The 23,044-nt window shown below is 41.4% G+C and overlaps 1 protein-coding gene across 1 annotated transcript; it reads left to right on the top strand.

Annotated features, from left to right (window-relative positions):
• chd1 (chromodomain helicase DNA binding protein 1) lies at positions 1 to 22,101 on the top strand. The gene is made up of 36 exons (XM_079178928.1): positions 1 to 326; positions 1,827 to 1,941; positions 2,711 to 2,918; positions 3,441 to 3,560; positions 3,706 to 3,896; positions 5,676 to 5,950; positions 6,244 to 6,469; positions 7,280 to 7,380; positions 7,485 to 7,663; positions 7,845 to 7,969; positions 8,161 to 8,377; positions 8,545 to 8,634; positions 8,771 to 8,961; positions 9,712 to 9,900; positions 10,710 to 10,869; positions 11,783 to 11,935; positions 12,087 to 12,158; positions 12,257 to 12,406; positions 13,466 to 13,614; positions 13,821 to 13,917; positions 14,005 to 14,100; positions 14,187 to 14,363; positions 14,487 to 14,647; positions 14,737 to 14,778; positions 14,869 to 15,002; positions 15,862 to 16,000; positions 16,186 to 16,336; positions 16,647 to 16,769; positions 16,903 to 17,046; positions 17,137 to 17,421; positions 17,584 to 17,715; positions 17,965 to 18,143; positions 18,742 to 18,841; positions 18,938 to 18,989; positions 19,076 to 19,340; positions 20,493 to 22,101. The coding sequence occupies exons 2-36, from the start codon at positions 1,889 to 1,891 to the stop codon at positions 20,773 to 20,775; spliced, it is 5,409 nt and encodes a 1,802-aa protein (XP_079035054.1). The 5' UTR covers positions 1 to 326; positions 1,827 to 1,888; the 3' UTR covers positions 20,776 to 22,101.
• The last annotated feature ends 943 nt before the right edge of the window (positions 22,102 to 23,044 follow it).

Raw genomic sequence — 23,044 nt, 5'->3', positions numbered from 1 at the left:
GTCATGGCGGAGGCCGGTTCTCGGAAGACCCTGGATTGAAATGCCAGCTTTCTACAATCGCAGTTGACCAGCGAGCACTAGACTTTGCTTACATCTAAATCGGGAAGGGGGACTTATTCGGATTTTGGAAGGAGAGTAAAAACCAACACTGCACCAGTTCTTCCGAACTGAATCGTTCGGGGCTGATCTCCCTGACTGGGAGATAGCTAGCTAGCGTAAGGTAGCGTTAGCTATCGCAGCTGCTAGCTCGCCTGTTAAATAAGAGAAGAAAGGATCTCTGAAGCGGAAAGGCGGATTTAAACAACAATTCTATTGGAGTTTGCCAGGTAACCGTAAATAACATCTGGTAACATACAGCGTGCAGTTACTTATCCCCTAGTTCAGTGAGAAAGTAAGCTAACGTTGCATGTTGATGTGGTAAAAGCCGCGAGAAGTGAGCGGCGAATGAAAACAAGATGGAAGAGGGTGAAGTTAGGTTAGCTAATTTGGTTTTGTGGGTTTAATAATGAATACTAAATAAGTTCAGTACTCAAATGTAGTCCACTACTTGTACAGACATTTGCATAGTTAAATATATTCTACTGTTAAACGCCGGGTATCGACTATAACCGGAAAGTGAACATTCCAGCGGGTCCCTGCTAAGATGAACTAGCGCAAAGTTTTGTCATTTTGTTAGCTTCCGTGCTAGCCTCGTGCTTTATAACGTTAGCTAACGCTACTTTCCTTGGCAACCTTAGTAAACGCTGGACTACCATCCCTCTCACTTAATGTTTATCGAACCCACGTTAGCGTTAAATAAAAAATAGTGCACGCCATTTAACGTTCGACCCGCATGGTTGCGGCACATGTTATGGAATTATAACGCCAACTGTTGCTTTTTACAAGTGTTATGATTGTGTAACGCAGAAAATCCTCATACTAGCATAACACACACGAGCTAACGTTAGCAAACAGTAATTAGTTAACGTTACTCGGTATCATGTAGTAATAAAGTGGTCGATATTGATCAAACCGCTGGTAGCAATAGGATAATGTCAATATTTGTTGCGGTATATTGCTTTCCTTTGGAATTCAGAGATAACATAGTGTCTGGCGCGTTGGCAGTGTCTGCATACATTACTGCCAACGTACCCCGCCAACAGCTAATATTGGCGTCATTAGCCGGTATTAGCTAGTTAGCTACATGCTCAATTGTAGCCACACTAAGACTTGATGACACAAAGGTCTGCATAAGTCCGTCTATTATGCGATATTTTTGTGCTTGTCTAAGGTTAATATTGTTATTTAGTGTTTAGAGTGCCCATGGAGCTTCGTGTGGATGTGAAAACACGCTGCTGCTACGCAGGCCTGATAGGCCTCTGCGGTGAGGAAAACCAATACAGCTAACGTTAAGTTAACTGTTAGCTAACGTTACATAGAACTGCTGCCGTTCGCACAGCCTCGGGTTTTAACTTTATTCATAAGTAATAATAAAAACACGTGTTTTTGTGAGCTACGGAGATAGTTACCGTTTGTCAGAACTAAAACGGTTAGCCTACACTACTTCTCACAAATAGTTTTACAAAATATCTCGTGGTTAAGTGTATTGACAGCTCAACTAGGACGGGGCAATAGTTGGTCAGAGATGGTGTACTGATCCGTAAATGCATTTGACTGTAAGCGTAGATGATTAGCTCCTGCAGTGTGTTATCATCAAGCACACTGACTGCTTCATCAGATTCTGCGGGGAAAGCATAATGTTACTGAAATTAGTCTTGATGAAGGCACAGTCATGGCCTTTCCCAGACAGTATATCTAACGTCTTTAATATGTATCTTGTCATACAGGTTAACCACGTGGAACATAATACTACAGGTTGTCAGGGGGAGTCTATATTGTGGACTTCAACATGGCTGGTCGCAGTGAGGAGGAAAGTGTAAGCAACAGCAGTGGAGAATCAAGGTAAATGAACTGATCAGATTTCACAAAAGGACAGCAGAGTAGTTTGATGATAGTGATACAATCTTTTGTTTTTTATAGAAGTCCAGTCTCAGATGACACAGCTGATAATATATTGATTATATTAACTGTGTATCAGACCCTTTTTGTACACATTAGACTGGATAAGAATACTTTCATACCACTTGTCTCCCATTTCTGTTTGGGACACTGCCATCTTCAGCTTATTTCCATTGAAATATGTCTTTTATAAAGTTACAGACTGAGTCTAATAGAATGCCACTGTTAACAGTATTGTTGTTTTGAACAAGTCTGTTGTTTACACCACACAGCAGTATATATATACTGCAAAGAGGCAGAATTGAACTATTTTTGAATGTTGTGGATGGCAACTTAACTGAAGTTAATGATTGAAAATATGCACTTTCACACAAACACACACAAACAAACGTACATACAGATACAGACATCTCTGCCTCTGTGGTGGTACTCCAGTAGCGTTAACACAGATGTAAATTTATGATGGAGCGCCTGTCATTGTCAAAATACATAAGCTGCAAGCGTGCACCAATTATCAGTGCCAGAATAGATGCCAATAAATGCCAAACAGTTTAGAAAAGGGTTTTGTTTTTTGTAACAAGTATTATATCAACGCCGGTATTAAAACTTTTCAGTCTAGTATGACAAACTGATTTGCTTTGCGAATGATTCATCATTCATTAATTACTAATGCACACATATGTGTTTAATTATTTTTCTTTAAATGTGCCAGTAATTCTGATGATGAATCCGGTTCTGGATCGGGCTCAGCATCAGGCTCCGCCTCAGGCTCCAGTTCCAGCTCCTCCAGCAGCAGCAGCCAATCAGGGAGCAGTGACTCAGGTAGTGGCTCAGACTCTGGCAGCCGGTCAGATTCTGACACAGAGAAATCCAAGGAGAAGATGGAACCGCCAAATAAGTCAAACATTGATGGAGCTGAGGTAAAGAAATTAGCAAAACATGGACTCCTATTTGTTACTCAAACTGGATGTGGAGAAAATGAGATGAGTCGATCATTACATCTTAACTGTGAATTTGCTGTTATATAACCGGCATCGAAGCATTAAACTCTGTGTGGAACTTTTTGTTAAAATGGACATAGTATTTTCTTGCATCTCTATGGCAACATTACGTCTAATGCGGGGAATAGCTGAATTCATGCAGAGTTGCAATACTCAAGAGTTCAGATGTTTTTGACCTTGAAACTCCGCAATACTGTCGTAAAGAAGCTCCGCTGTTTCCGGCTTTGCTTTTTGCACGGAGCCAAGCAGCGGTGAGGCGAAATAACGCCGCAACAGTCCTGCCTGTGTGAAAGGGGCTCTAGTCACATGACACATTTTCAGAGCACCATCAGTGGCACATGATTTTGGGTGTTTGACACAGTGCTTGACTCTTGTCAAGTGAAAGCTTGTTAACCTGTTCACACATTTTTGGTAACTTTCCACTAAACTCATTGATTGCAGTTCTGGAAGTCCAACCCAAGTATCCTAGCAGTGCAAAGATCTGCTATGCTCAGAAAGCAGCAGCTTCAGCAGCAGCAGCAACAGAAGAGACAAAGCTCCTCAAATAGTGGATCCGATGAGGTTTGTTTAAATTGATCCCCAATCCACTTTCTCTGTGCTGCTTGACCTTTTTGAGGTATCATCTCTTTACTTAGCTGGTATTTCTGTAATTGGAGGGGCACAACACATTTACATGAACTCTGTCTTTGATGATAATCACTTTTAGGACTCGTCAAGTAGCGATGGATCTGACTCATCAAGTGGATCCAAAAGGAGAAGAAATTCAGCCTCCTCTGGATCGGGCTCTGGATCAGGGAGTGGTTCTGGATCAGACTCATCAGCGGAGGACAACAGTGACGAAACGGCATCAGACTATGAGCCTAGTCACAAAATCAAAAGCAGAAAGCCTCCAACAAAGTAAGTGGACAGTTGCCCTTTAATGGCTTTCTGGTAGGGTTGTAGCACTGATCCGCCTTCTTGCACCGCCATGTTTCTACAGCAGCCCAGAACGGACAAAACACACGCTAGGTCTTTGTGAGAGCTTTTTGTGTATTTCTGAATCAAACCGGCTCCAGTGCTAAATTATTAAAGACCGGCGTATTGATTTGCCCCAACGATAGCGGTGCTTTTTTATCTGTAAGTTTAAATGTTTTGGTGTAATTGATTATCACGCTGCAGCACACATCTGCGCTCTCTGTCTGGGCTGAGCTCTTCCAACTACACACACGCACGCACGCACGCACGCACGCACGCCGCGGTGGAGACACTGAAGACACCAGTAAAGATTACTCGAGTTGACGAGAACTTTGCTCTTTACTGTTCGTGCAATAAAACATTTGTGAGTAAAAAGCCAATACTCTATCAATACATTTGTTTAACAAACTTGAACATGTAAACAAAAGTGAAACCTAATTTAATTTGCTTTGTCTACAGCAGGGGTGTCCACACTTTTTCGGCTTGCGAGCTACTTTTAAAATGACCAAGTCAAAATGATCTACCTACATTAAAAATGCTAAATATCTATTTATTTCTATATATATATATATATATATATATATACTGAGTATACTTTATATTTACAATATATGTTGGCGCACCTTGCATAACTGCATGAACCCTTATGGCACAATACAATTCTGTACATGTTTGGTCATTACCTTACTTTGATGACTTGCACTGAATAGAATCAACCAGGTTTAAATATTGTGGACAGTAGCTGCTGGTAGCCAGCCTCAAGCAGACTTCTATGATCATCAGTCATGGTGGAACGATATTTGGACTTAATATTCTTCATGTGGGAAAAGGCTGACTCACATAAATAAGTAGAGCCGAATAATGCAGTCAAGAAGGTGGCACATTTCCTCATGTTTGGTTACTAAAACTGTCCATGACAGCGTTGACATTTTTAATGCGAGTGAATCAACCTCAATATCTTCCTGAAATGTGCAGCACATAAATGTAGCAACTGGCTCGAGTAAAGCAAAGTCTTGAAAGCGTTTGTCAAACTCTGACACACTTGTCAATCTGCTCTGCGTAGCGCGCGCTGTCAAGTTGCGCACACGCCTTCCGTTGCGTCTCCAGCTCTGACGTGAGGTTTTGGAAGTTCCCCAAATCATGGTGCTGCAGCTTTAGCTTCTTTAGTAGAAATAAATTGGAAGGCTTACTAATTAGCTCGCGGAGTTTTTGCAGTAGCCGTTGTTGATCACGCATACGTGGTGACTCGTGTGTTAGAAAAGACGTGATCTCACACTGGCTGCACTGTACGTCAATCAAGTGGCAAATGCCATGAGGACATCACATTTATTTTGAATGGCATGCGATCTACCGGCACCACCTCCGCGATCGACCGGTCGATCGCGATCGACGTATTGGGCACCCCTGGTCTACAGTCTCATCCACCAATGCTAGGTTTACACAAGCGCAGATGCTCGCTTGGCCAAAAGCATTCTTTTTTTTTCTTTTTCTTTTTTAACAAACAAGCTAAAACATAATCGGTCTAACTGTTTAGCTCAGTTTGTTTTTGTAAACGTCTTTGCCGTTTGAGATAAATCAGCCACAAGGACATTAATAATACATTTTATTTATATAGTGCTTTTCGGAGTACTCAAAGACACTTTACATTGAAATCATCATATATAAAAGCTATACTGAGTTTAACTGGCCATGTATTTTTTGTCATCTCTTGTCATGTCTCAGGATGAATTATCGGAATGGGAAGAAAAGCAGCAACCAGAAGAAGAAATCCCAGAAGCATTCTTCCTCTGAGGACGACGATGATGACTACAAGAAGGGGGCGTCTGCAGGGCAACGGCGGCAGGCCACAGTCAACATCAGCTACAAGGAGGACGAGGAGCTGAAGACCGATTCAGACGACCTGGTGGAAGTTCTGGGTGAAGATGTCCCGCAACCTGAGGAAGACGAGTTCGAAACACTGGAGAAAGTGATGGAAGGCAGGATAGGAAGGAAAAGAGGTAAAGGGCACAGTGCTAAAATTGATGATTTAACTGTAGCTCTTGACAGGTGTTTAGCCAGGTATGGAATTTCAGGATTGTCATAACATTTTAAGAGTTGTATGGAGAATGAGGGAATTTTTTAGGAAGTTGGGAGATGCCATGAAGTCAGCTTAGAAATCCAGTGTGACAAAACAGCTTGAACTTCCTGTTTCTCTTTAAAAAATCAAAAACCACAAAAAGGGTTCACCCCAGTTGTAAGAATGATTATAGAAATATGTTTCACAGTATTACTTGTTCTTTTTTCCGAACAGCAACAGGAAGTGTAACCACTGTATACGCTATAGAAGCAGACGGGGACCCCAATGCCAACTTCAATAGCATCAAAGAGCCTGGTGAGATCCAGTATTTGATAAAGTGGAAGAACTGGGCCCATATCCACAACACTTGGGAGACAGAGGAGACACTCAAGTTGCAGAACGTCAAGGGCATGAAGAAACTGGACAATTTCAAGAAGAAGGACCAGGAGAAAAAGAGATGGTGAGAGCTTGTTTATTTAATAAACCTAGAGCATCACACTTTATGAAACTTCATTACAATCTTACAAACGGTAGACCAACTGTTTTACGTCAGTCTTCTACTACCCTCTGAGCAGCAGGACAGACTACTAGGACAAATATGATGACAACCACATGACAAAAGTAATCTTAAGTCTCAGTGTCCCCCCTGGTCAATACAATGACCTTACCCTTGCTAAACCCATTCCTAAACTTAACCATTTTCATTCTAATGTCCAAACCAAATGTCACCATCTCTAGCTTTGTCCTATCTAGCTGTTCTTGACAGGTTTTGTTCATTTAAACCTAAAACAATTGTTAATGTAATGTCTCAAAACATACATACGTACATAAAAACCCATTTTTCCCAGTTGAACCTGTGTTCAGTGTGACTGGCAGTGTAATCTACTGACATAACTGTAATGCCACAAGACCCCATGCAACCGTCTGCTCCAGGTGAATGATGGCAGTTTTGGCCATCTTCTTTGGTTAACATTTTAATCACATTTGTCTCCTGAGCAATTCAAAAAACGGACGCCTCATTTATTTAAATGGTATATTGTTGATATAGAACCTTGGTTCATCTTTTGGTGTAGCGCTGTCAGCTTCTACATTGTCCTAGTCTCTTTGTGGGGTTCAAACTGTCATCTTCTGGTAACAAGCAAATCCATTTTTGCTGATGAAAATTAGTTTTATTTAGCACCCTAAATATATAAATAGTTGGTTTGGCGCTGATAAGAAATAGAATACAAGGCCATAGCTTATTTTCTAATGCTTTTTGTCCTCTCCCCAGGTTAAAGGCGGCTTCACCAGAGGATATAGAGTATTTCAATTGTCAAGAAGAATTGATGGATGACCTTCACTCTCAGTACCAGCTTGTAGAACGAATCATAGGTGCACATTCTACCTCACTTGTTGTTTGAAGCATTTTACTCTGAATACATTTAATGCCATTGGATTTGTGCAACTAAATAAGTCCCTGAATTCCTTTTGAGCAGGACATTCAAACCAGAAGTCCGCAGCTGGTTACCCAGACTACCTATGCAAGTGGCAGGGTTTATCATACTCCGAGTGTAGCTGGGAAGACGGCGCTCTGATCGGCAGAAAGTTTCAGAAATGCATTGACGACTACATGAGCAGAAACCAGTCCAAGAGCATTCCATCCAGAGACTGCAAGGTAATGCACTGCCAAGTCTCCTTTGGCACTATGTTGGTAATGCATTACATCTTGAGTGAGAGATTTAAATTTAGTTTAGCTTGGTGTGACATCTTCTGGGTCAGTTTCCAGTCTGAAATAAACTGAACATTGACTTTTGACTGAAACACTGACTACCACCAACTGTTGTTCTTTCTTGTAGGTGCTCAAACAGAGACCCAGGTTTGTGCCCATGAAGAAGCAGCCAAGTTATATAGGAGGTGATGGACTGGAGCTCCGAGACTACCAGTTGGACAGCTTGAACTGGATGGCCCACTCCTGGTGCAAGTACGATTTAAGAAATCCTTAATTCTCAATTTGCATCATCTGAATGTCCATTCTGTAATTATTGGGGGGGGCGCTATATATGTAATACATCTCGTGGTCATATGCTGGAAGCACCATCCGTCGGCAGTGAGTAGTAGGTCCACAATCTGAGCTTATGCTGTTTCTCTCCTCTGCTCTCTCTTCATTCATAGAGGCAACAGTTGCATCCTTGCTGATGAGATGGGTTTAGGGAAGACCATCCAGACAATCTCCTTCCTCAACTACCTTTTAAGTGATCACCAACTGTATGGACCCTTCTTGCTGGTTGTGCCTCTCTCTACACTTACCTCCTGGCAGAGAGAAATCCAGCTCTGGTCCCCTCAGATGAATGCTGTGGTCTATCTGGGAGACATCAGCAGCAGGAATATGGTACGATGCTTCAAACACCTGTTACACAAACACAAGGTCTTCAACTCTATTGATACAATTTCCTTGTCCCCTTCTCCAGGAATTGAAGGTTAAAATGAATGGATACTAGCAGCAAAAGCATCAGTTTGTTAATGTTTTTCATTTTTCTTTGTGTTTTCATTTAATAGATCAGGACACATGAGTGGATCCACGTCCATAGCAAGAGACTCAAATTTAACATCCTTCTCACAACATATGAGATTCTTCTCAAAGACAAGGTCAGCAGCTGCTTCACTTAATCATGGAATATGTGCTTGCTGTTGTTTATCACTTAATTTCCTTTATTTATGACACACATGAAATGGTAAAGTGCAGTATGATATTAATATATATAAAACTTTTGTGCTCCTCCAGTCATTTTTGGGCAGTGTTAACTGGGCCGTCATTGGTGTAGATGAGGCGCACCGACTGAAGAATGATGACTCCCTCCTCTACAAGACCATGATGGACTTCAAGTCCAATCACAGGCTTCTGATCACAGGAACGCCACTGCAGAACTCCCTGAAAGAGCTCTGGTCCCTGCTGCACTTCATTATGCCAGAGAAGTAGGCCATATCAATTGTTATGCTTAGATACTAACTTAAAATCAACCCAGTTTTAGAATCATGTACTTTTCAGGTACCCCCTCCATGTAGGTGGATTGTGAGCAAATTGTTATAGCGATGCTGTGTGAAACGCCACACAAACATTGTGTTCTCTTGCTGGATCCTTTCAATGGTTACAGAGAAACGTCTACTACGTCATTTGATCACGGCTCAATTTAGCAGGCTGTCTTTTTATTCTTTTTTCTTTATCCTGGTGGAGTGACTATAAAGAGAGAGAATTGAAGTGTAGATGTGACACAAACACTTGATTTGATCATTTGCCACAGCAAACAGTGATGTGCACTAGAAGAGGTCAGTGAAATTCTTTCCCGATTGTTTTAGAAGAACTCCATTGATTTAATACACCATGGGTGCGTTTACAGGTCTTGGCGAGTACTGCTGCATATTTCTTTTTAAAGTTCTATATCGCCCTTTGTGTCTCCAAAGGGAGCTGTGTAAAGTCTGATGAATGAAGTGTTGTCACTTGAGTCAACGTCAGTTGGGGCTGAAAAGGTCCTGATGTACAGTATAGGTGGTATATAGCAATACATCATGAAACAAACAAGCCAATGAGACACTTGATGACACTTAGTCAGTTTGGTGCATTTAGTTTTAAGGACTAAATGAAGAATTTAATTCTGTATCTTGTACCATGACATGACTGTATTGCCACACCACCACTGATGTGTGTTGTATGTCTTGTTTCTCAAGGTTTCACTCTTGGGAGCTGTTCGAGGAGGCGCATGGTAAAGGCAGGGACTCGGGCTACACCAGTTTGCACAAAGAGCTGGAACCTTTTTTACTGCGCCGAGTCAAGAAGGATGTGGAGAAATCTCTTCCTGCCAAAGTGGAGCAGATCCTCAGAGTGGAGATGAGTGCTATCCAGAAACAATATTACAAGTAAGAGCTGGACACATCCCTGTTAATACAAAAACATGTAGAGATGACATCTGCTTCAGTTCAGTTGATCTGTGTTCACCTCCTGCTTGAGTGATACACAGAAGAGTTTGTCATTATGGGTTATGATTTCGAGTTAATCTAATTTTGCTGCGAGATAGAGATGCACCATTTGCAATTTTCTTGGCCGATTCCGATTGTACTTTGTGAGTCATCTACAATGGTTATTTGCATAAAAACAATAAATCTTGGTTGTAATATATATATATATATATATATATATATATATATATATATATATATATTGTTCTTATATATTATAAGCTGCTTAGAGCTAGTGTTCATAGTTCCCCCTCTAATCTATTTTATATTGCTGTTTTTAAAAACAACTGTTAAATCTACATTTTACAAGACTACATTTGAACACATCATGATGGTGTTAGAATTTACCTTCACGGAACACTACATTTTACGAAGTCAATGCAACCTCAGTTTAAATGAGCTGTTTTGCTCCGTGCTGTAATCAGACAAGCCAACACTGCAGCATGCATGGCGATGAATAACAATATAATAACTCTCTAATGATGTTAGTTGTTCCGCCATGGCTTATTTTGAACTTGCAATCGCTACAAATTGCGAGCTTCTTGTCTTCATCACTCACGCTGAAGAACTTCTACACCAATGACATGTTTTCTGTCAGTAAAACTAACGTGTGTGTATATGTGAAGAATGAGGGTTAGGTTTTGATTGGCTGCGGATCAATCAACTATAATTTATACTATAGTAATGTATGTTTATGTGTTTGTGATCAGATGGATCCTGACCAGGAACTATAAGGCTCTGAGTAAAGGCAAAGGCAGCACGTCAGGCTTCCTGAACATCATGATGGAGCTGAAGAAGTGTTGTAACCACTGTTACCTGATTAAGCCCCCAGATGACATTGAGTTCTTTAGCAGAGCTGAAGCCTTACAGGTCTGTTTGATTTACTTTATTTTGTTGTAACATCAGGCTTTCTGTTAGTTCTGCCACAGTAAATATTTGTATTCACTTAAGGAATTAGGGTTTATCGAGATAAAATCTGAATAGTGTTTTCACATGTAAACACTTAAGCCGTGGTTTTTGACAAAAGCAGATAATAGGCTTGTTGGAGACGAACCTGGAAAGTGGATGAGAGCCGGCAGCAGCAGCAGCAGGGGGCGGTGACAAAAAGCTGTCGTCAAGTCAGGCACTTTCCAGCAGTCTTCAAAGAATAAACAGGACGTTACAGAAATATTAACATCCTGTAAGAGCCATCTGTAGGCTACCTATAGTTTGCAGACCATGTTGGGAATTAAGATTTGTTTGTGTGTGTGTGTGCGTGTATGTATATATGTATGTATGTATGTATGCATGTATGTGCGTGCGTGCGTGCGTGCGAGAATTAAGCATTGTATTCTATCCTGTATTATGTCTGCTTTGTAAAGCACTTTTTAATTGCTCGTTTGATAAGTGCTATAGAAATAACCCTCTTTAAGCTGTTTAACAGATTAAATCCTTCATTGCACAACATGAGGATAATATCCTATAATCGATCATTAAATATCACAATTACACAGAACATTTAGATTTTGTGTAAGGTCAAAACTAAGAGCCAATCAGCTCTTTGATCAGACGTGTCACGTTCACATTTTGTAATGCTTTCCCTCAAATCCCCACCCTCCCACTCAAATAGCCCCTGCTTGCGCTTGGATTGCTCTGTTTCTGCTCTAACTGTATACTTATACCCGGATGTATTGTTGCTCTCACAGATTCATACCAAATGAACACAGTTGAGTGTATATTGATTTCCTAATGTTAATTGGAGAGGATGGACCAGTAATTGTTTGCCACTCTTCTCCTCCGACAGCAACTGATCCGCAGCAGTGGGAAGCTGGTTCTGTTGGACAAACTGCTGGTGCGTTTGAAGGAGCGAGGCCACAGAGTTCTCATCTTCTCCCAGATGGTACGGATGCTGGATATCCTGGCTGATTACCTGAAGAGCCGACAGTTCCTCTTTCAGGTAGTTACTCACTTTGCTCACATAACAATCTGACATACTGTACACACATACGCAGATATGCTCCACAAAAGCAGACCAGCGCGGCAGAAATATGAAATGCCATCTACATATTTCTGTTGTAAATTTCTGAATGTTTTTACATTTTTTGTAGAGATTAGATGGCTCCATCAAAGGGGAGATGAGGAAGCAGGCGTTGGATCATTTTAATGCTGAGGGCTCGGAGGTAAGTTCTATGCACTGTATTCAGTAAATGTACTTTGTGCTTTATTTGAATACATCAGGACTGTATCATGTATGATGAACCTCCAATTGTTTGCCCAGGATTTTTGCTTCTTGTTATCAACGCGTGCTGGTGGTCTGGGTATCAATCTGGCATCAGCTGACACAGTAGTCATCTTTGACTCGGACTGGAACCCCCAGAATGATCTCCAGGCCCAGGCCAGAGCCCACAGGATCGGACAGAAAAGACAGGTAATTAACGGCAGCCATAAACCTCACTACATTTACGGACCATGGAGTTGCTAGTTATTAACACCATGTTCACTTTGACTAACAGAAGCTGTAGCTACCTCACAATCAAGGCCTTAGACCAGAGGAACACTGAAAGTGTGAAGCAGCGAAAGGAAATGTTATGTAGGCATTAGCAAAAACTGCAGCTCCACTCAGCTGAGAGGTGTTGGCCGTTTTATAGTGTTTACTTCAGCAAAAGTAGCAATGCCACATAAAATAATACTGTTAGAAAGCCTTTAAGTCAATTCAATTCCATTTATTTGTCAAAAAAATAAATCCAAAAGCACACATTGGCCTCAGAGGCCTTTACATTTAATGTTTGAAGTACAGTATTTGAAACAAAAAGTACTAGCATAAAAAGTACTTGTTATGCAGAATGGCCGATTTGAGAGTTATATATTATATTATACCTACTTGATGGGCATTTTCATCTATAATGATGCATCAGATTTATGAGTGAATGTACAGTATTTCCAATGAAATATAGTGGAGTATAAAGTAGCAATTAAAACAAGTACCCAAAGTAAACGAGACCATCAGAGAAAAGATTGGCTATTCCTACAGAGTCATTTACATTATTTTTATCAGTGCCACCGGGTCAGATTCGGCACGACAAAATCATGCAGGTTAACCAGAAAATCCTTCCGCTCAGACTCTAGTGGGGCTCCTGCTGGGAGCCGACACCACGCTGCTGGAGTACCAGGGCTGAACGGGGCAGACCTTCAGACCCTGCGGCAGTAAATTGAGAGGTTTTCTAAAGGGACTCTGGTGCACGGAAACACTACCGCTTTTGTCCACAAGGACCGCCAAAATCAACACTAAATGAAAGTTCCTCATTGTAGCTTTAAGTACAGTGTTTCAGTAAATATTCTTAATTACATTCCACCACTGCGATTGGCCTGTCTATACTCAGATAATCCCTGGTATACATAGAGGTAGATATAAATGATCTATCTTAACCAAATTCTCTGCTACAATGTGTTTATATTCATATTCCACTGTTTGCTTGTGGACTGGCAGGTGAATATATACCGTCTGGTGACGAAGAGCTCAGTGGAGGAGGAAATCATTGAGAGGGCGAAGAAGAAAATGGTGCTGGATCACCTTGTCATCCAGAGGATGGACACTACAGGGAAAACTGTCCTCCATACCGGTGCTGCTCCCTCCAGGCAAGCAATGCAGCCTTTTCTTATTTTGCCTACACCCCTCTTGAACTCAAACTTCTGGTGCTTGTTGACAACCTTATTATTGACAAGTCATGTCATTGAAGAGTGCATCCTTTTTTATCCACCCAGAAAAAATCAAGTGATTGTACTCTCCTCAAAAGTTACTGCTACACTTTGCTGTTATCTGACGTGTCTTTTATTACATACAGTTCAGCGCCATTCAACAAGGAGGAGCTGTCTTCCATCCTGAAGTTTGGTGCTGAGGAGCTTTTCAAAGAGCCAGAGGGTGAGGAGCAGGAGCCTCAGGTATGTAGTTATATACTGAATGATGTTTGTGTATAATCACAACTTTTCTCTGAAATATATTTGAGTGGCATCTTTTCTGCTCTGTAGGAAATGGACATCGACGAGATCCTCAAAAGGGCTGAGACCAGGGAAAATGATCCTGGACCCTCCACAGTGGGAGAAGAACTGCTGTCTCAGTTCAAGGTATTAAAAGAAATGTATACACATTAAGTTGTGAAGTTCTGTTCTTTAGCAATTTAACATTTACAGTTGTGACTTGACCTGTGCAGGTGGCCAACTTCTCCATGATGGACGAAGAGGAAATAGACATCGACTCTGAGCGTAGTCATCGGAGTTGGGACGACATCATTCCCGAGGAACAGAGGAGGAGGATGGAGGAGGAGGAGAGACAGAAGGAGCTCGAGGAAATCTACTTGCTGCCACGCATGAGGAATTGTGCCAAACAGGTACACAAGCAGCCCTGCTTAATATAATAACAACTTATGATAATTTGTGTGCTACTCAGTGGTATTTTGCGTTTTGTTGTTCTTGGTGAACTTCCAGGCAATTTTCTTGGTTTGTGTTAACAGACGAGCTTTAACGCCGGTTCGGGACGGCAGAGCAGGAACAGGAGGTACTCTGGGTCTGACAGCGACTCCCCATCAGACCGAAAAAGGCCAAAGAAACGAGGGCGGCCTCGGACCATTCCACGAGAAAATATCAAGGGCTTCAGCGACGCTGAAATTCGGAGGTGATTATATACACTCCAGAGTTCTCAGGGTGGCTTTTAATCTACTTCTCCTCACATTTCTCTGTTTACATCTCTGTGAATTCTTACAGGTTTGTCAAGAGTTACAAAAAATTTGGAGGACCACTGGAGAGGTAAGCCGTGTCCTATTTTCTCATATTGTTTTTACCAATTAAAAAATAACATGCCACACAGTCTGCTCAACAAGTGTCTTGGTCACTCAGGTTGGATGCTATTGCTCGTGATGCTGAACTTGTGGATAAGTCTGAACATGATCTGAAACGCTTAGCAGAGACCGTTCACAATGGCTGTGTGAGAACACTACGAGAAAACCCATGTGGACCAGAGAAGACTTCAGGTAACATTAATCAGCCCATGATAGGAAGGTTGTGTATGTTATTTTTATTAGAGCTACAGTAATTGATGAATCATCAGTAATAATGTGTTTTAATGCCTTTTGTTCATCACTTGAAGCTGCCAACAGAAACCAGTTCTGCCACTCAGTTTCCATCACAGTTTTGTAGTTAAGTAGTTTTGAGACAAGACCAGGCTTGTAAAAGTGAAAGCCTGTCATGCTGTTATTCTGCATTACTCAGGTTCTGAAAAGTGACGTCATTTGCAAGTGCCTTAAACTTGCATTCTCTCTACTGGCCATCAGGTGGCGTCTCCCTCCTCTTTGTTCACTATAAGAATTTGATTGATTGATTTTTATTTTTGAGGACATTGAAGAAATGGGGGATGTAGAGAGGGAGGAAAGACATGCAACAAAGTTCCCAAGGCCGGAATCAGTTTAGTCCATCAAGTATCGGATAATTGTGGGAAATGTTATATTTTCTCCTAGCCCAAGGTGAATTCTTCAAATTTGCTCAATCAACAGTCCAAACCCCAAAGTCTTCAATCGACAAAGATAAAAAACTGAAGAAGCTTTTTTAAGATATATTTATATACACAGCTTGGGAAGACACAGTTCCTACCCTAATATAGTTTTCTATGCTTTAGGTGAATAGGAATCCATTTTATCATCTGCTGATCACAGGCCAGGGATGTAATTTTCCAAACTGCATATAACCTGTGGTTTGCACACAGATCGATAGGGCTATAGGCCATGGTTTCAACACGCATGGTACAGTGAATCATTTCTTAGACTGGTTGTCTTTCGCATAATTAAATGGCTCATAAAGTATGAAACCGTAAGAGCTTTGTTGTTTGACCACCAGGAGGCAGAAGAGGGAAGGTGAAGGGCCCTACATTCAGGATCTCTGGAGTCCAGGTGAATGCCAAGCTTGTTATCTCCCACGAGGAAGAGTTGGCTCCACTCCACAAGGCCATTCCTGCTGACCCCGAGGAGAGAAAGAAGTAAGGTTCCCAATAAACTAAATGATTTCTGTTAGACGAAATTGGTCACCACAGTTTATTTTTATTGTTCAGTGTAATATCCAATAATTTAATGATGCATACACTCTCGTATATCAAGCGACCATGTTGCTAAAAATGACCAAATATATTTGAATATCTAAATCTTAATTCTATGTGTTTTATAGGTATATGATTCCATGCCACTCAAAGGCAGCACACTTTGACATTGAGTGGGGGAAGGAGGACGACTCCAGCCTCCTCATAGGAATCTATGAGTACGGTTATGGCAGCTGGGAGATGATTAAGATGGATCCGGACCTCAATCTCACACACAAGGTGAGTTCCGGCATAAAACATATCTAATCTCCCTATGTGATCATAGAGGGTATGTATATTGTCTTGTTTTTTTTTTATATATACTGTGGATGACTTTCTTTGTATTTCTTTTTTTAGTTTAGAGTCCAAAGTGTTTCCCCATATTCACCTGTTTTATTTGAGCAGGCCAGCCAAATATTTGTTTATTATTTTGAATTTTTTTCCTTTCAAATGTCGGTACAGAAGCAAGTGCACATTATGTATGAGTGTGCTGTATTTGTGTTCAGTTGTTTCTGATTTTTCTATTTTTTATGTTTCCATTGTTGATCAGCTCCTACCAGATGACCCTGACAAGAAGCCACAGGCCAAACAGCTCCAGACCAGAGCAGACTACCTCATTAAGTTGCTAAGCAAGGACCTGGCCAAAAGAGAAGCACAGAAACAAGCAGGGACAGTAAGTCTCACAGTACATATGAAATTTCCTCTGCATCACAATCTAGGATGCTTTTTTCCCTTTTCAAATTGAATATGGATAGATTAAAATGTATGTCTACCAGAATCTACCATGCCTCTTTGTATGTATGTAGGCTAATTCACGGAAGAGGAAACCAAGAAGTAAAAAGAGCAAAAATCTGAAGCCTGCTAAGACAGACGAAGTGATGAAGAGCATGTCCTCAGATCCCCCATCGGACAAGAGGTCGGACGATGAGGAGGAAATTGAGGAGGAAAAGGTCAATTTGTATACCACTCACACTGCTAACTAATGAATTATTCCTCTTTTCACTTTGGAGTTGATATGTAACGCGCTTCGACCCTTTCAGGAGGTGGCACCAGTGAAGGCGCCGGGCAGACGGAGCCGAGCAGACAGGGTGGTGGTGGTGGTGGTGAAGGAGGAGGAGGATGATGACGACGAAGATGAGGAGCCTGAACAGGAGGATGTTTCTTCATCCGGGGAGAGGGAGGTCATAGAAAAAGAGATCAAAAAAGAGGGCAAAAAGGAGAAGAAGGAGGAAAGTTGGGACATTAAAGAGACAAAGGAGCCAAAAGAGAAAAAAGAAACAAAGCCTCTGGAAGCGGTACATAAACCGGAGGAGAGCATGGAAAAGGTGAAATAATAATTCCATGTGATATGTATCCTTTACGACTATGAACCATAGATTCATTAAAGTAATTCATAATTATGCTGAAGTCTGCCAGGGTAAATAAGTTAAGGACAAAAGACGATGGATTGGTTTGAAATTCTTGAAATGCTTAATACTTTTCATCAGATCGAAGTAAAGACTGAGGTACGAGAACGAACAAAGAAAGCCTCTGATGTGCCGGTCCCTATTACAGCAAGTGGGGAGAATGTGCCAGTATCTGAGGAGTCTGAGGAACTAGACCAGAGGACCTTCAGTGTGGTATGTTTCACTGATAGACAAATCTTTTTTGTTCAACATTCAGTTTATGGCAAATACAGCGTGAGACTCAGTGGGCACGCAGTGAGATGCAGCGAGAGTCAGTGGGCACGCAGCGAGAGTCTGCGGGCACGCAGCGAGAGTGTTACTGTTACATATTGCATGTATGTAAAGTGCTGTATGTTATGACGAATGGAATAGCAGCATGATAGAAATATGAGCGGTGCTCAACATGTTGCATGAACATTGCAGTGTAAAGAGAGGATGCGGCCGGTGAAAGCGGCCCTGAAGCAGCTGGACAGACCGGAGAAAGGGCTGTCGGAGCGCGAGCAGCTTGAACATACAAGACAGTGCCTCATCAAGATCGGAGACCACATCACTGAGTGTCTGAAGGAGTATTCCAATCCTGACCAGATCAAACAGTGGAGAAAGTTAGTAAACACACACACAGTTACGCTGACCGTCAATGGAGATTTAACATGGGTCAATGTTAGTGGTCTAACGGACTATTGTCGATCCGTGAACATTATCAGTGTTTAAATCATACTGTATGTAAGAAGGTTTAAATTGACAGGAAGGGGGCAGAACCGCTAACAGCCAACAGACCGAGGTTCCATTCAGTTACATTGTGATGCGTTCAGACTGTTCAGTGGAAATTAGTATTAGGTGAAGGCAAATAATGACGTTATCATGATGTGTTCACATGTAATCTTGTAAAATGTAGTGTTTGTGAGAAACATAAATAAATCCAGATGTTTGAAGATGTTTTCACAACAACATAAATAGATATTGGAGATGAATTATGATCTGTTTACAGTACCTCAAGGCAGATTATAATACATCATTAAAATAGTAATGACAAGATGACTAACGGAGTCGGATCCTTGTAGACCAGCTGTTATAATCAAACAAAGTCAATCATCAATTATGATCCGTTGCACCTCTAGTCAATGACTTGAATGGGGTATAAGACTTGCACCGTTGTTCATATGTTCCATCTGTTAAGTGGATGGTGTTTGTCTTTCACAGAAACCTGTGGATATTTGTTTCCAAATTCACTGAGTTTGACGCCAGGAAACTACATAAACTGTATAAGCACGCAATCAAGAAACGACAAGAGAACGCCCAGGTATGTGAAGGCCCTGTAGTCATTCTTACTTTGGAATACAGTGTGACATCCTTTAATGACATGTATAGAAATTCATTATGACGATTCTTTCTTCAGGCAATGGAGCAGAACACTAGAAGTATAAACACCCACGCCTTTAAGCATACAGGTATATTCAGTTTCCTCTGTCAACTTACTCTTTATATCATCCATGTACAGCACTGTATACTGATGATTTGTGGTTTTGGTCCTCAGATATTGAAAGGCTGAAGGACAACTCGCACCAGGACGATAGCAGCAGGGACAGCTACAGCTCCGACAGGCATCCGCCTTCAGGTCGATACCACGAGAGCAGCAGCAGTAAGGAGAGACACAGCTCGGAGTCCCACAGGAAGACCACAGCAGGGGAATCCAGAAAAAGACCGTACTCATCCTTCAGCAACGGCAAAGACCACCGAGACCACTACAGACCAGACAGCAGGGACAGGGACAGGGACAGAGACAGAGACAGACAGGACAGGTGAGGGACTAGTGCCTCTTTAACAAACAACATACACTTTGAATTTGTCACATTTCTACCCTCTGTCAGCTTACCAAATTCCAGCCTGTTAAGACCATTCAATATACAAGATAAAAGTTTCATTATTGTATATTGATCCTCTTGTCAACAAATCTCATGAAAAGACTCCCAGGAACTTAAAGCTGTTAACTTGCTCCACCTCAGCTCCATTGGTGTAGACAGGGGTGTGCGTCTTCACCTCCTTTTTTCTCAAATCAACAATCCGCTCCTTGGTTTTACTGACGTTGAGCAGCAGGTTATTCTCTGAGCTCCTCTGAAGGTTGTTGATTTCCTCTATATGAAGTCTCATTGTTGTTTGTAATCTGGCCAATGACAGTAGTGTCATCTCTTCATGTTTGGGGTAGCAGTCGAGTGTGTACAGTGTGAACAGGAGGGAGCTGATCAGTGTTCAACACGAGAGTGGAGGAGGTCAATCTGTTTGTGAGGAAGTCTAAAGTCCCCATGTCTTGCTTGCCACTTGCTGATTGAACTATCTCACTATCTATTTATGCCCTATCCTTCTCCGAGGAGTATTTTTAATTTTGAGATGTCACTACATTTTTTTTTAAATCTGAAATTACAGAGTCAAATTGTCTCGCTCTCTCTCATATATCCATCATGTAACATGAGTCAATGTTCTCTCAATGAAATGTATTATACATTATGAATCGCTTAAATTATTCATATCACAATTTGCAGGTAAAGTCTTTTTTTTAAATGTATTTATTTAAAAGGGACCATGTACAGTTTAAACATAAATGTCACCATTTGATGCACTTTACCAGATTGTAGCTTAAACTAATTTGCATCTGCAGTCCCTTTTTGAAGTACCACAAGCTACAAAAACAATTACATTTCATCAGAAGTTCACTCAACCAATCAGCTAACATCTTTAATGGTAATTAAAGTCAACAAGGGCACCAAAGTATGAATTAATTTGTCTTCATATAGATTTAGGTCTTATTGTCTAGCACTAGTGCAATTCTTGTTTTTTTGTTGCCCAAGTTACATTACATTAGCTGACGCTTTTATCCAAAGCGACTTACAATAAGTGTATTCAGCCCAAGTGTCCTCTTTGCTGCTGAGTCATGCCGATGCTTTGTGTGTGTGCAGATACTACAATGACAGTAAGCACAGGAAGCTGGAGGAGTTCCGCCCCAGCAGAGACCACCGGCTGGACGTGAAGGACCATTCCCACTCGGAGCACCGCTCCTCCTACCGCTACCACTCAGACTGGCAGGCGGAGCAGCGGGCCTCGGCCAGCGGGCCCCGTTCCCCCCGGGACCAGCGCTCACCCTACGACTCCCGCTCGCCCATGGGACACCGCTCTCCTTTCGACTACTCGTCGGACCACAAGAGCACACCAGAGCAGATCTGGAGCAGCCGCAAGACATAACAGGAGCTGCCCGGGTCTGCCAGTAGCAGCCATAGACTCATCAACACAGCAGATGCCTTACAGGGACTGTGGACTCGGACTAGAAGCCGTCTGAAGCGCTGTGTTCCGGTCACTTCATTGTGGCGGTCCTCGCTTCAGCTGCAGCTCATCTCGCTAACCCAGGAGACGAACGCCAGGGAGCGGCTCAAACCAGGCAGAAGAAAATAATAATGAAAAAAAAATTCAAAGCATATTTTTGTATTAAAGAGTTTAAAGCTGCATCGCTGTGTTCAACAGCAAGCAGCATTTTTCTGTTATTTTTATAAACTTTTTTTTAACTCTTGAAACTGAATTGACCCTGAGTGCTGCCTCATATTCCCACCAACCAATGACACTGGATCCTGTAAATGACTGTTCTCTATGTGTGTCTGTCTCTCTATCATGCCTAATGTAATTATCTACCTTATTTAAATGTTGACGCGATGAGAAGTCGGTGTCACGTGAATCGCATTACAAGTTGATGTAAAGGTGTCTGGTTGAATCCAGCCCGGGCTCAGGCTCACCACCTGAAGTACCTCATTTACAGCATTTCTCATTTTCCTCAGCAGGTTTTCTATTTTCCACCAGGCGTGAATTATTTAATAACATATCCTAGCTGTAATAAAAAATAAAATAACCTGGATTGTTTTAGGTTTTTTGGAGAGCAAGGTGTATCATGTTTTTTTCCTTAAACTACACTGTTGTACATTTTTGTAAAATAGTAAATCAAGTGGTCTTTTTCCTCAGGCTTTTTGGATTTATTATGACTTTTCCCCATCAACTCAGGCTTTTTTGTCGTTCTATGAGTGAGTTCCTGTATAATAGTTCTTTCATGACAATGCTTTCAGAATATTACTTTTGGTAAAGGGAAAGTTCTTTAATGATTCTCAGTTTTATCCTGTAGTGCTTAGCTCTTTTGCCTCAGTGTGTCCAAATCAGTAAGTTGGAAGGAACTGACTTTTGAAATCAGTCTGAAAAAAGACGGTTTTCTTTCACGAGAAGCACCTGTTGGATCTTAAGCTCCACTTTTTACACTTTTATTTTTTTTCTTGACCTTTGAGTTTTCTTTTCTATGTAGGCAATAATGTCAATGTTTCTATGCAGCCAAGTATATTTGTGGTGAACCACCTGAATGAAGTCACTGTTACGGTTCACACTGTTGTACATAAATTTCCTCTATATTTCAAAATGACTTTACACTGAAAGTGCATGAGTTTTTATGAACTGTTTTATATAGTTGTTTATGAAGCCATTAAAATCAATCACTGTACTCACTCGTACCAACTCTCTTAAACACTGTGTCGACTGCTTGCTTCTGCCCAATTGAACACACGGGAGGTTGATTTTGTTCCACTGAACGAGCGAAGGCCGAGCCGACAATCATTGCAAATAACTGTTAGATGTTGACTGGCCATGTGTCGCTATGTCGTGAAGTTTGCTTGAATGAAACAGGAGATAGCTTCATGTGCTCTCTACAGGCTCTCTGCAGAATGCTGGTGGTGGTTATTTGTTGCCCATTGTGACTGTCCTCCCTCTGACCAGAGCAGCAGTATACTGACGCGTCTTCCTTTCACTGTCCACGTCCAGTATACCAGGTACCAGCCTGTAACTCCTGCAAGGACTGCACCTGCACTTGTGGTCTAAATTTGAAAATATGTGACAAGTTTCAGCAACGTTAGTGTTTGCAAAGTTATGACGGCTGCAATATTTAGCTTTTGATTACAAGCCAACTGAAGATAATTGTATACCTTTGAAATCTGTGTGAAAGTGACCGGAGACATGTGAGAAAATGGGGAATATTTTGAAGGTTCACACAGTTTTGAAAACACTAATCCATTTGCAGATGCTGCCGAAGCAACTGAGAAACACTACGATGTGCTTGAGGTCTAATTCAATCTGATTTATTGGTCTTTATCACATGAATAACGATATTAGCTTGGCTTAGCACAAACCTTTCAGCTCATTCAAAGTTATCTGGATCAAAACTCGACTTTTCAAAGTGAACCTCGTGAATGAAGTCAAAGCGGCACCAACAGATCAATACTGATATTTGGATTTTGAAAGAAGTAGTCATTTGAGCAATCATCTCAATTACAACAATGCACTTTAAATATACACTAAGACCGGCCCCAGGTAATGGATTTATACCTCTACATACCATTAAATACAATAAATCAGTATACTTAAGAAGCCAATTCATATTACGTTTGAGACATTAGGAGCAAGTCAAATCAACTTATCAGAAAACATG

Source organism: Pholis gunnellus (assembly GCF_910591455.1).
Source record: "Pholis gunnellus genome assembly, chromosome: 18".
NCBI lineage: Eukaryota > Metazoa > Chordata > Actinopteri > Perciformes > Pholidae > Pholis > Pholis gunnellus.
This window is presented reverse-complemented; position numbering and strand designations above follow the sequence as displayed.

What these genes read in the sequence shown, in the direction of transcription:
- chd1 (XM_079178928.1), top strand. Translation starts at nt 1,889, where the DNA reads ATGGCTGGTCGCAGTGAGGAGGAAAGTGTAAGCAACAGCAGTGGAGAA. An exon ending in ATGGCCCACTCCTGGTGCAA is followed by an intron (nt 7,970 to 8,160) that starts GTACGATTTAAG and finishes CTTCATTCATAG; the next exon opens with AGGCAACAGTTGCATCCTTG. An exon ending in ACCAGAGGACCTTCAGTGTG is followed by an intron (nt 17,716 to 17,964) that starts GTATGTTTCACT and finishes TGAACATTGCAG; the next exon opens with TGTAAAGAGAGGATGCGGCC.